This window comes from Globicephala melas, chromosome 12 (genome assembly GCF_963455315.2).
Source record: "Globicephala melas chromosome 12, mGloMel1.2, whole genome shotgun sequence".
NCBI lineage: Eukaryota > Metazoa > Chordata > Mammalia > Artiodactyla > Delphinidae > Globicephala > Globicephala melas.
In genome coordinates this window covers 71,841,616-71,855,136 of record NC_083325.1, presented here as the reverse complement: position 1 = coordinate 71,855,136, position 13,521 = coordinate 71,841,616, and the positions used below count along the sequence as shown (strand labels likewise).

The window sequence follows — 13,521 nt, the reverse complement described above, 5'->3', positions numbered from 1 at the left end:
AATTCACACACAAAAAAACATTCATCCAAAGAAAATTATGACTACATCCCTCCAGATATTTTTCTATGCAGTTTGGGTTAAACTTTTTCAATCATACTGTACAATTACATATCACGATCTTTTCACTTTACATTATATATTAGGATTTCCCCATGTTATTTAAAGACTTTATAAATTATTTTTAGAAGCCACTTAATATTCACTTTTCCTTACTGTTGGGGAAGTTCCATAATTTTTCCTTACTGGTGAGATATCTGGTTAGAGCCAACTTTATCCTTTTATAAATAACGCTGGGATAAAGGTGTTTATGCATAAAGCATGTTTTTCATTTTGAATGGCTTCCTTAGGATATATTCCCAGAAGTTTCACTCGTGAGTCACAGGGAATATACTCTCTGGTTTAAACCCACCCGCTGCTCGTCCGCATCCGCCAGCCCTCGCACGCGGCCCCCCACCATTCTCTCCATCCTCTCCGCACATGTGACACTTCCTCTTCTCCCCCCTCCCGCAAAGTGCCTGTCCTTCCACCTCTCTCCCCGCCCACCTACAGCCTCCCCACAACAGCCAGCCGGGAAGCAGTGGAGACAAAAATACCTTTGGTCTCACTGCCCCACCGAAAATCAGTCTCCCCTGGGCCCTACCTGCTCACAGACCGCGGATCCGAAGCCCTGAGGGGGGACCGGAAGCATCGGCTCCCAGGCCCCTGATAGGTGAGCGGTGGCTGGGAAGCTCGGCAATGACCCTTGCCTATTGGCTATTGCTTGTGTCCCGTTATCAGACGGTCTTTCCCATTGGCCAATAAGCTCGGGCTTTGCCGCACGGACCTCTGGGAGTTGTATTCCCCGTGAAACGCCACCGAAGGTAAGCGTGCTACAATTTCTCCCTTGAAAGGTATAGCGCCTTCCCCCACTTCTCATCGGTTCTCTTAGTCTAAGGAGTCCGGGAGCCCTGAAGTCAACACGGCTTCTTAACCTTTTTAGGGGTGCGGGGGTTGTTGGGGGAAGGAGTCGAGGACCTCTAAAATAAGATAAAATCTCCTCAGAAAAATGTTCTTTTCCGTACACAAAATACTGAAGCCGTTCCATGGACCTGTGCTAATTACAAACCGTTATTCTACACTTACCCCCAAAGTGCCTGACCATGGCCACAGTTCAAGAAGCTAGTGCTTCACTAGGCTTAAGACCGGCTATACCCCTGGGAGACTCTGGGCCACGCCTTGAGGCCGCCCATGGGGAATTTCAGATCCTGACCCTCACAGTACAGTTGAGCATCATGTTTCTTGAACACACAGCCAACCCTCCTTCAGCGATGCTGATAACCTGAAGTTTCTGCCCCGACCATCTGGGAGACAAGGAGAACACCTCTAGGGCCCACTCTTCTTTGCTCAGGCTTTTCTCCCCATGCCTATCTTCCAGCACCATAGCTGGAAGAATCATACCTTCATATCAATTTTTGCAACAGTGCATGAAGAATGAGAAAAAGAGAGAGAAAGTCCCATTCATTTTTCAAACAAATGTTACCTTCTCCAAAAAAATACCTTTCCAGATTCTTATGTCTCCTTTGGGTGGAGGTGAAGGGTCTGGTAGAACTCATTCATTCATTCATTTATCCCACAACTTAAATCACTCCACGCCGTAACTGTTTGTGTCCCTGCCCATCACAGATTCAGTTCCTCTAGGACAGCAATTCTGTCTTAATTCAGCCGGTATCCCCAGGGCACAGTTCTCTGCCTTGAAAGGTGGGAGTCCACCTGTGCGTACGTCAGAACTACGCAGGATGGAGAACAGTGGTCTAGGGGGGGTGGGGTAGAGTCAGTAATTACTGACTTCTCCTCCACCCCCCGCCCCCACCCCTCAGCTTGCCCCTGCAGATTCGGACAGCCTAGCTGGGGTGGGTACCTCTCTGGTGCTTCCATGACGCTCTGAACGCTATGGCAGTGAACGCAGTTAATGAAAGTGTTGGTTTAGTTGCCGGCCTTCTCCCCCAAGTCTGTGAGACCGAGTTGACCGGCCCCCCTCACCCCAGCTTAACACAGAGTAGGTGCAAGATAAATATGTGTTGAACGGATGGATGGATGAATGGATGGATAGATGGGTGGGTGGATGCGCACGAGTGTCTGCATGCCTCCCGCAATAGCCTGGTCAAGCTCCCGAGCAGCCGCGTCAGGGTCCCTTCCCCCGAGCCCCGCCCCGGTCGACCCCACCTTTCCGCGCCGCTCCGCCCCGCCGCCCCCTTCCCGGTGGCCCCTCCCCGCGCAGGTCCCGACTCCAGCCGCACCTCCTCCGACTCTGCAGTGGCGGCGGGGTGGCGAGCCGGAGCGCCAGCGGGCCAGGGCCGGAGCCGAGCCGGGGTCGGGGAAACAGCGGGGACCCTCGGAGGCGGGGCCAGTGGGACCGCGATGGGCGTGGAGATCGAGACCATCTCCCCGGGAGACGGTACCGGGTGGCGGAGCCGGGGGAGGAGGAGGGGTCTCGGGGCGGAGCCCGGCGGGCGGGGGTCCGATTCCGAGGTGGCGCGGAGGGTGCTGAACAGGGAGAGCTGGCCTAGGATGGGGGAGGCGGGAGAAGACCCTAGATGGAACTGTTGGATGTCTAGCACACATCCTTCGCCATCCCCTTACGCGCCTGCTCACCTAGAGAAACGAAGGCGGCGGCTGGGAGGCTGGGGTCTGCGGCCCGCCACCGCCCCGGGGGCCTCGGGCTGCCGCTGCCCGCGACTGGAACCGCTCGATTATCCGCTACTCCTGATTTCCTAGGGCCGTTTTTTAGCTCCGCTTTCCCTGCCCTGCTGGTTGAGCTCTGGAAACAGGGGAAAGGACCTGCTTTGGGGTCTCTTCTGCTCGGGGCAGCCCCCTTCTAACGCGCCCGCCTCCCGGCCTCTGGTTGGGCGGCCCCCTGCGATCTGGGCGTTGAGACGCTGTAGGGACCGACCCAGTCTGGGAATGATGGAGCGCTTCTTCCACTGCTTCTGCATCTTGCTTTATCCTCCCTGTCCCACTCAGCCTCTCCGGCCATCCTGTCCACTCCCATGGCTTTCATTATGGGCTGCAAACCGATGGTCTCCAAACTTAAGCCTCCAGCCCAGGCCTCCAATCTGAGTTCCGGGTGGTCCATTTATCCAGCTGCTGCTCAGCCTCTATCTGCACATCCCACGGATCCCTCAAAGTCAGCAAGTACAAAACAGGACTCATGCTCCTGGTCTCCCCCACTCCCTAGCACTCCTCTGTGTTCCCTTGTTTCCTGCCTCAGGATTGGCACCAGTCACTTTCCCAAGCCAGACATTACAGGCATCACCCTTCTGTAATTGAGTTTGGATGTGCCAGGAGTAGCTATTTCTTTATTTCTTAAACCAACCTTAATTCAGACTGGAGTCCTCATTTCTGCAGGATTTGACAGGCAAACTGCATGTCAGACATTATTGACACTCCCCCACCCCCGGGAAATTGGAGGGACTCTTGGTTCTTGGCCACCCTCCTTATTGAAAAGCAGTGGTCCCTAGAAAGTCCCAGCCACAACCTTGGATCACCCATGGGCTGCAGGCTTCTTTTTCCATGCTGGGAACCATGGTGCTGTGCCCCAGGAAGCATCTCCCTGAGGCCTTTTTACCCCCCGGGGCACTGCCATAGAGTTCTGCCAGTGGCCTCCAGGCCTCTTCTCCTTTCCCTGGTTCAAAGAAGCCTTTAGAGTTTTCTCTCCTTATCCTCCCTCCCTGGCTAGACAAGGGGCATTTTCTCCTGAAGGGGGATCAGATTTTTAGGGAAAGCCTGGAGGAACTTTGGCCTTCTGCTTTAAGCTCAATCTAAACCCCTGAGTCAAGAAAGCACAAAAGGGCCAGCTACCATGCTATAACCCAGAGGGGGCAATGTACCAATTAATATTTCAATGACTACACTGCAGTGCTGGGGATGCCTGCCTTGGTGGAGCCCACACCACATCCTGCCAAGTTCTTCTGCTGAATATCTCTAAGGCTCCATCTCCTCAGCCCCTGCCCTAGTTCAGGCCAACATCCTCTCTCACCTGGATTTCTGCACAGTCTCTAAACTGGTCTCCCCACCTCCATTCTCACCTCCTGGCCTTCCATCTGGCCTCCCACCCCACCCCCACCATTTTCCCCACCACAGCCTGAGCACTCTTTAAAATGCATATTTGACCATGCCCCTCCCTGGGCATAAAACGTTTTAATTAATCTTACTTTTTCTCCAGGCAGACAGTGATACAGCCTCCTGTTACCTTCCATGCTAGAGCCTCATCTCTTACTACCAGTACCTACCCCCACCACCAACTTTCCCTCCGGCTTTATCGAGCTGCCTGCCAGTTGTTAAATATACCAGTCATTCTGCAAATATTTATTGAGCATATACTGTGTGCTAGACCCTAGGATTACACAGCAGGGAACCAGACGGGCTCCCACTACTGCTCAATTTGAAGCCTTTGAACATGTGGTTCACTCTTCCCAAATTATCTCCCTTACTTCCTTGGTAAACTACTCATCTTTTAAGACCCAGTTTAACCATTATCTCCTCTCTGATACTTTCCCTGCTGCTCAGTCAGTCAGGTGCTCCCTCCCAAGGGCCCCCATCTAAATGTTGGCTCAGCTGTTAGCCCTCACAAGGCTTTAAATCCCACTCAAATTTATACCTCCAGTGCAGACTCTCCATCTGTCTACTTGTAGTACAAATTCACATGTCTAAGAGGAATCTTAAGATTGCCACCTGCACAAATCTGTTCCTCATCAGCCTTCCCCGTCTCAGGAATCAGCTCCTCCATCCTAAATCAGCTCCTCCAAACCTAAAACCCAAGCATCGTGGTTGTTTTCTCCTTCTCTCTCATCCTGGACCCCATCTCCATGCCATTAGCATGCCCTGTCAGCTCCAATTCCAAAGTATATTTCCAATCTATTTTACTCTCTTCTCTGCTGCCAACCACTTTAATTCAAGCCATCATTGATTTTCTGTCTGGATTATTGCAACAGGCGCCTAACTGTCCATCCTACACACAGCAGCCAGAACGATCTTATAAAATCTTAATTCAGATTATGTCATTCTCTTGCTTAAAACCTCCAGTGCCTTCCTGCTGCACTTAGAATTAAATCCGGCTCTGCAAGGCCCTGTGTGATCTGGCTCTTTCCCACTTGTCTCCACCTCCTTCCCTTCTTTCCAGTCGTCTAGGCTCCTTACTGTTTTGTAAATGCACTGATCCTTTTCTGCCTCACAGTTTGTGCACTTGCTGCTCCCTCTCCCTGCAGTGCTTTTCCCAGCGTATTGCTCATCCTTCAAGTCTCAGCTGAAATGTCATCTTCTCTGAAAGGCTGTCCTGGACCACCCATTCTAAAATGGCCTGTCCCACTGTATCTCTCTGTAATTTATCATTGTGTTTATTTAGAGAACTTATGACAATCTATATTGTCTTGTTTATCTGAGTATTGTTTGTCTCCCTCCATTAGAATGTAAACTCCAAAAGAGTAGGGATCTTGTCTGTATAATTCACTGGTGTATCCCGAGATCAGGCCCAGGCCTTGCACACAGCAGGTATTCAGTAAATATTTGTGAATGATTGTGTTTATTCATCCTTGTGCACAGTCATCACCCTGCATTATAATCTATTATTTATGTGTCTGTTTCCCTAACCTCATTGTGAGTTCATAGATTGCTCTGTGTCTCTGGAATCTAGTCCAGGCCTGGCAGAGAGCAGGCTGTCAGAAAGGTTCGTGGAATGGACAAAGGAAAGTAAAAAGAGCAATCAAAGAAAGGAAAAGGACCAGGAGAGAGTGGAGTTGTGGAACCCAAGGAAATAAAGGTCAAATCAAGGCCAGAGAAGTAAAGTGACTAATCTGGCTCGTACAAAGCACAGAGCCAGAACTGGAACCATGGGCATCTCCATGGTATGGAGGGGAATGTGGGCCAGAGCTCTTGGTCACAATCACACCTGAAATGTCCCAGGCGGCTTTCTCCAATGTGCTGTTCATTCATCTATTCTCATGTCTCCTTGCAGGAAGGACATTCCCCAAGAAGGGCCAGACGTGTGTGGTGCACTACACAGGTAGGCTTCACTCCCTGAGCCCTCATCCAGACCTGCCCCTCCCCAGGCAGGTCTCTCCTCTGATATTCCTCTCCAGAGGTATCAGCTCCCCCAGACCAGGCCCAGAGCCCAAGGCAGCCAAGTCTCCCTCTGACCAGCTATCCCCAACTCCTCCCAGCCAGGCTTGAGGGAATGAGAAAGGGGGCTTGCAAGGTTAACCCCTGCCCTCTTTTTTTTTTTTTTTTTTTTTTTTGCACGGTACGCGGGCCTCTCACTCTTGTGGCCTCTCCCGTTGCGGAGCACAGGCTCCGGACGCGCAGGCTCAGCGGCCATGGCTCATGGGCCCAGCCGCTCCGCAGCATGTGGGATCTTCCCGGACCAGGTCACGAACCCGTGTCCCCTGCATCGGCAGGCAGACTCTCAACCACTGCACCACCAGGGAAGCCCACCCCTGCCCTCTTATACCACCTCCATTCCCCTTCTGTCTGTTGCAGGCAGGGTGGAGCCCTGGCCCTCCTGGTGCTGTCCGATACTTGGAAATTCCTCTTACAGCTCTGAGAGCCCTGACCCTCCCTGCAGACTCCCTTTTCATCCTACAGTGTTATTAGAGCAGAGGAGGTCAGCTTCCTGAGAATTCCCTTTCTTTTTTCAGAAACAGACTATTCAATTCAGCCTACTGTTATTGATCACCTACTGTGTGTGAGATGCTGTGCTGAGCAGTAGGGGCACAAAAATGAAACAAGAGGATCCCTACCTTCATTGGGCTGGGGGGTGGGGGTGGGGGAGGGCAGGAAGTCAACTGGAGGCTCTGACGCAGTGTGAGGCACGGGTGGCAGTGGCTGTGTCAGGGTGCTGTGCGGCCAGAGCAGGCCCCGCCTCTGCTGAGCCCTCTTGGATGATCTGCACTGGAAGGCCAGGTGGGCTGAGATCCTGAGGACCACTGGCGGGAAGGTTACAAGCAGATGTTTGTTCTGGGGGTTGAGTGCTCTGCCTTGTGACTTGCTTCCCAACGTGGCAAACTTGGTGACAGCCACTTAGCAGACAGCAAGGCCAGTTTAATTCCTAGGACATAGTCAGATGGGGCCATTTTTAGCAGTTCTCTGGGCCAGTGTGAAGTGCCAGGTTGATTCTAGGCAGACAGTGTGGGTATTTCTCAACAGCTGTGTTGCCGGTCGCTGACGTCAGTGGGCTGGAGCTGTGTTTTATCTCCTGGTGATGTGGCCTAATTACCATGAGTCTTCTGGGGCCTCTGACCTGTGTAATTGATTTATCTGTTCGACATGTTGCAGACAGACCAGTCCTTGTCAAGTTACTCAAACCACAACATCCTTTTGCAAAGACTTTTCACAATACATACAGACAGGAGGCAATGTGCATTAAATACTAACATCAGCCATGAGTGGCTCTGGTCTGGGGAGGGATTGTCTCATCAAACCCAGCAGGAGACCGTATGGGACTTTTTGGTAAACTTTTTTATTATATATAAATACAGTAGAGAATATAACTCTAAGATGAACAGCTCGATGAAATTTTTCTAAAGTGATCACACTTATGTAACCACCCCCCAGATCAACAGACATTTCCAGCACCCCCAGGACTCTCCCTCTTGCCTCTTCACAGTCATTACACCTCCCTAAAGGTAAACAGCATTCTAACTTTTTGTCCCTGTGGATTGATTTCACCTGTTTTTGAACTTCATATAAATGGAATTGTAGAGTATGTACTCTTTTGTGTTTAGCTTATTTCATTCATTATGTCACTTTTTTCACTTTTTATGTCTGTGAGATTTATCTAGAGTAGTTTGCTCTTTTTTATTCCTGTACAGGTCATTGTATGAATATATTGCAATTTATCGTTTCTACAGTAGATGAACATTTAGATTGTTGTTGGTTTTTAGCTATTATGAATTGTGATGTTTTTTGGTGCACGTGTCGACATTCTGTTTGGCTATATATATGCAGAAGCGGAATTGCCGGGGCACAGGGTTATACCTATGCTCAGATGTAGCAGATCCTGCCGAACAGCTTTCCAAAGTAGTTGTGCCAGTTTCCACTGATACCAGCAATGTCTGAGCATTCCAGTTCTACATCCTCATCAACACTTGGTGTTGTCAGGCTTTTGTTTTGTTTTTGGCCTGTCCTGGTGGTTTTGACTTGCACAGCCCTGATGATTAATGAAGCTGAGTACCTTTTCACGTGCTTCCTGACCATTTGGATATCCTTGTTAGTTTGCCCAAATTTTGTCCACTTAAAAAAAAAATTTGGTGGTCTCTTTTTCTTATTGATTTGTAGGAGTCCATCTGTATCCTGGATATGAGTCCTTTGTTGGTTACACCTATTCCAGACATCTCCCATGCTATGGCTTGCCTTTTTACTCCTTTATTGGCATCTTTTGAACAGAATTCTTTTTTTTTTTTTTAACATCTTTATTGGAGTATAATTGCTTTACAATGGTATGTTAGTTTCAGCTTCACAACAAAATGAATCAGTTATATATATACATATATTCCCATATCTCTTCCCGCTTGCGTCTCCCTCCCTCCCACCCTCCCTATCCCACCCCTCCAGGCGGTCACAAAGCACCGAGCTGATCTCCCTGTGCTATGCGGCTGCTTCCCACTAGCTATCTACCTTACGTTTGGTAGTGTATATATGTCCATGCCTCTTTATCGCTTTGTCACCGTTTACCCTTCCCCCTCCCCATAGCCTCGAGTCCATTCTCTAGTAAGTCTGTGTCTTTATTCCTGTTTCACCCCTAGATTTTTCATGACATTTTTTTTTTAAATTCCATATATATGTGTTAGCATACGGTATTTGTCTCTCTCTTTCTGACTTACTTCACTCTGTATGACAGACTCTAGGTCTATCCACCTCATTACAAATAGCTCAATTTCGTCTCTTTTTATGGCTGAGTAATATTCCATTGTATATATGTGCCACATCTTCTTTATCCATTCATCCGATGATGGACACTTAGGTTGTTTCCATCTCTGGGCTATTGTAAATAGAGCTGCAATGAACATTTTGGTACATGACTCTTTTTGAATTATGGTTTTCTCAGGGTATATGCCCAGTAGTGGGATTGCTGGGTCATATGGTAGTTCTATTTGTAGCTTTTTAAGGAACCTCCATACTGTTGAACAGAATTCTTAATTTTAATGAAGTCCTACATATCATCAGTCTTTCCTTTATAGTTAGTACAGTTCAGAAATCTTTGTCTATCCCTAGGTCATGAAGATGTTCTTCTATTTATTATTTTATAGAAGCTTTATTATTTTATCTTTCATATTTAGGTCTGTGACTCATCTGGAATTGATTTTTTTTTTTTTTTTTTTTTTTTGCGGTACGCGGGCCTCTCACCGCTGCGGCCTCTCCCATTGCGGAGCACAGGCTCTGGACACACAGGCCCAGCGGCCATGGCCCACGGACCCAGCCGCTCCGTGACATGCGGGATCCTCCCGGACCGGGGCACGATCCCGTGTCCCCTGCATCAGCAGGCAGACTCCCAACCACTGCGCCACCAGCGAAGCCCCTGGAATTGATTTTTATGTGTGGGTGAAATAGGGGTTCACTTTGATGTTTCATTTTCCCCCATATGCATATACAGTCAATCAAGCAACATTAATTTAAAAAAAATCATCCTTTATCCATTGCATTCAGTGGCACCTTTGTCAAATCAGGTCACCATGTATCTGTGGGTCTGTTTCTGGACTGCATGGTTTTGGATGAACCTGCAGCAGTAGATAACAGTATATGGTCTGAAGTGGATTAAGTCATATGAAACCTGAAGAAATTGGGGAGTGAGCAAATCAGTCTTTAAATGGAGTGTGTGAATGTGTGTGTGCACCTATCCATATATGTATTGTACAAGTATGTGTCTGTGTGAATGTATTATATCTGTGTATCTAAATATTTTCCTAGCATCTGGCCATCGGGGTTTTCTTCTGAGGGTCTATGCATATATGCATGTGAGCATGCATGCGCATCTCTGAATATCTTAGCAGCCTGTGTGTATGCATGAGTTTGTATTTGATCTCCTATATTTGATACAGAAGGATCCATCTGTTTGCCTCTCTGTGTAGCGATAGGGTTTTCTTCTTTGCCTGATTTAGTACCCAGGGCAAGAGCACAATTTATTCTGCCCAGAAAATAGGTAAATAAGAATGTCTCTTGTATACATTTATGTTGTAGAAATTAGGAAGTGGAATCACAGATGCTCAGATACTGAGCAGGCCCAGACCTTTCATGTTAAACATGGCAAATCTGAGGCCAAGAGAGAGGAAGTAATTTGCCTCACTTCACACAATGAGTTAGTGTCCGGGTGAAGTCAGAATCCAGTCTCTGAACTTACAGGCTAGGCCTTTCTCTGGTCCCAAACTGCCTTCTGTTGTGGTCCAGGGGCCACAAGAAGTCATGGAATAGCATCATTTACAGAATGTCTGATCTTTGAACTAGAGACACCAGTAAGAACAGAAAATAAAAAAGCAGCTCTTGGGTCTTAGGCAGCTGGACTGAGACAACACATGTACATCAGGGATGACAAGGTATTTGCAGCTGGAGGCTGAGGGGTGCTCCAAACTGCTAAGACAACACTCGGGGTGTTCTGGGTTCACATATCTCTTTTGTATGAGGTCTGGAGGCCACCACTGACTGGCTGGGTCACTTTTTTAAAAAAAAATTTATTTACTTATTTATTTTTGGTTGTGTCAGGTCTTAGTTGAGGCATGCGGGATCTTTCATTGCGGCGCACAGGCTTCTCTCTAGTTGTGGTGCGCACAGGCTCTAGCGCGCACAGGCTCAGTAGTTGCAGCTCATGGGCTCTCTAGTTGTGGCGCGCAGGCTCCAGAGCGCACGGGCTCTGTAGTTGTGGCACGCGGGCTCTCTTGTTGTGGTGCATGGGCTTAGTTGCCCTGCGGCATGTGGGATCTTAGTTCCCCAGCCAGGGATCGAACCCGTGTCCCCTGCATTGGAAGGTAGATTCTTGACCATTGGACCACCAGGGAGGCCCCTGTCTGGGTCACTTTACAGTTACAGTTCACTGTAGTAAAGGATGATATGACCTTTGGGTTTTGCATGTTGGGGGAACCTTGGGCAGACCAGGTGCGGACTCAACCTGAGGATGAAATGCCTGGGAAAACAGATCTTCAGGTTGAGGCAGCTCCATGATAAAAGTTGCAATGTGCAGAAGTACTTGAGAAAGGTATAACCTGAATAGGGCAGGGAAGGGAAGGAAGGGAGGGCAGAGAGAAGGTTATCAGGCAAACAGTAGCTAGATCTTAAAGTGCCTGGATACAATGTAGGCATTTGGATTCTGCCTCTGGGGAGTTACTGAAGTATTTTAAGCAAGGGAGTAATAGGATCAGGTATGTGTTTAAAAAAAAAAATCATTCTGGGTACAGTATGGAGAATGGAATGGAGGAGTAAGAACAGAGCAAAAAGGCCAGTTAGAGTTGGTTCCTGTACACAGGTGAGATATGATGGTGGCTTGATGAGGACACAGGGTGGTGGTAATAGAAATGGAGAAAATAGCTGGACTCCAAAGATATGTAGGACTTGGTGATAGGCTGTATGTGGAAGTATCCAGGTTTCTTGCTTGGCCAACAGGACGGATGGGGAGGACTGAAAGACAGAAGGTTTGTACAGAATAGGAATTCCATTTTAGACATGTTGAACCTGAACTGGAAGTTAGCTCATGACCACAATTATTTTCCACCCTATCCTTGCTTTCACAGGAATGCTCCAAAATGGGAAGAAATTCGATTCATCCAGAGACAGAAACAAACCTTTCAAGTTCAGAATTGGCAAACAGGAAGTCATCAAGGGTTTTGAAGAGGGCGCAGCCCAGGTAGGATGAGGATCCTTGTTAAGGGGGATTTGAGGAGCTGGGGTTCTGGGCTTAGCACTCTGCCCTCCACCCTCACCCTATCACAGACCACTACTGCTTTGACTCCACTGTCAGGCATGGTGATGCCACCTAGTTTCAGTCGTGGCTTTGTGTCCCCACCCTTTTAGTTGCCAGCATGACTCCTTTCTGTCACTGGGGGCTCTCATCCCAAGCACATCTCCCCAGCTAGTTCTGAGCAAGCCTGTGAGCTACCAGCTGTTTGGGACTGAGGCAGCAGAAGAGTTGGGGTGGGGGAGGCCAAGGTGATTTTTTTTTTAAACTTAAAAAAAAAAACCCAATTTCAGACTTGCAAAAACATTGCAGGTAGAGTTCCCATATACTCTTTACCCAGCTTCCCCAAATGTTAATGTTTTACATAACCATAGTACAGTGATGAAAACCAGGACATTAACATTGATACAATACTATTAACCAATCTATTCAAATTTTTGAGTTGGTTATTCAAAATTTAAAAATCGATTATTCAAATTTCACCAGTTATCCCACTAATGCCAGACAAGTTCTTGAGGACTGCTGTGATGAGCCCTGGTTCAAACTCTTCTTCTTTGCTCTGTGAAGTCATGTGATGCTCCTTGCTGTGGCCTCTAATCTCTAAATCTCTCTAATGAACTGCTTCTATCACCTACTTGAGCATGTACATGTACATGTGCTCTTTATACACCTCTTTAGGCTTCTCTGGAAGAAGGAAAAATTATGAACAAATAGAAGTGTTGGGCCATACACTAATTGAATAACCAGCAGTGTTGTTGGATGAATGAATTTGAGACTACTTTTCCCGCAGTCAAGTCTCTGTTAGTCTGAGGCACAATCTGCATTTGTTACAACTCTTAGCATCACTTCATGTGCCACGTATAAAACTCATCTCAGATCTTCAGAGTTACCATGAGGATGGTTTGGGAAAATGCCATAGTTATCTTACCTTTTTCTTTTAAATCAAGCTGGGTCCTCTTTCTCCTCTCCCCATCTGCCCCCATCCCTGCTAGATGAGCTTGGGGCAGAGGGCGAAGCTGACCTGCACCCCTGATGTGGCGTATGGAGCCACGGGCCACCCCGGTGTCATCCCTCCCAATGCCACCCTCATCTTTGACGTGGAGCTGCTCAACTTAGAGTGAAGGCAGGAAGGAACTGAAGGTGGCTGGAGATGGCTGCTGCTCACCCTCCTAGCCTGCTCTGCCACTGGGACGGCTCCTCCTGCTTGGGGCTCTTGATCAGTGCGCTAACCTCACTGCCCCAAGGCATTATCCATTCTCTCTGCCCAAGTTGCTCTGTATGTGTTCTGTCATTGTTCACGCGCATCTTTGCTTGAGGAAACTTCAGTTGCAGATTGAAATGTTTCAGGTTGTGCATTTTGCGTGATGCATGTAGTAGCCATTCCTGATCACAGAACAGATTTCTTGTTCGCACAATCTACACTGCCTTACCTTTACTTAAGCCAGACACACAAGGTGCTCAGACATGAAATGTACATGGTGTACACAGAGGGACTTGAGCCAGTTGCCTTTGCTGTCACTTTCTCTCTCAGAAATTCTGCTGACTTAAACGATGTCCTTTTTGGAAATGATATGAAAAATAAAGGCTCTGTGCTTGACAAATTCCTGTCC

General features: G+C 48.1%; 2 protein-coding genes across 6 annotated transcripts in view; one reads left to right on the top strand and one right to left on the bottom strand.

Moving 5' to 3' along the window:
* WDCP (WD repeat and coiled coil containing) overlaps positions 1–2,425 on the bottom strand; it is a 20,921-nt gene extending 18,496 nt beyond the window's left edge. For 2 of the 3 annotated variants that reach the window (XM_030858283.2, XM_070046864.1), the window contains exon 1: positions 641–689. The gene's annotated coding sequence lies outside the window, so the exon portion shown is untranslated. Of the gene's footprint in view, positions 1–640; positions 690–2,276 lie in introns of those variants that run through there. The other variant, XM_060309502.1, reaches the window with a different exon arrangement.
* Positions 819–13,521, top strand: FKBP1B (FKBP prolyl isomerase 1B). 3 transcript variants are annotated; one of them, XM_060309504.1, is made up of 4 exons: positions 819–860; positions 5,990–6,037; positions 11,748–11,860; positions 12,904–13,521. In XM_060309504.1, the coding sequence occupies exons 3-4, from the start codon at positions 11,750–11,752 to the stop codon at positions 13,030–13,032; spliced, it is 240 nt and encodes a 79-aa protein (XP_060165487.1). In that variant the 5' UTR covers positions 819–860; positions 5,990–6,037; positions 11,748–11,749; the 3' UTR covers positions 13,033–13,521. The 3 variants fall into 3 exon arrangements, with proteins under 3 accessions (XP_060165487.1, XP_030714138.1, XP_030714137.1); XM_030858278.2 differs by lacking the exon at positions 819–860 and adding an exon at positions 2,252–2,434 and having other exon boundaries at positions 12,859–12,995; XM_030858277.2 differs by lacking the exon at positions 819–860 and adding an exon at positions 2,256–2,434 and having other exon boundaries at positions 12,904–13,520.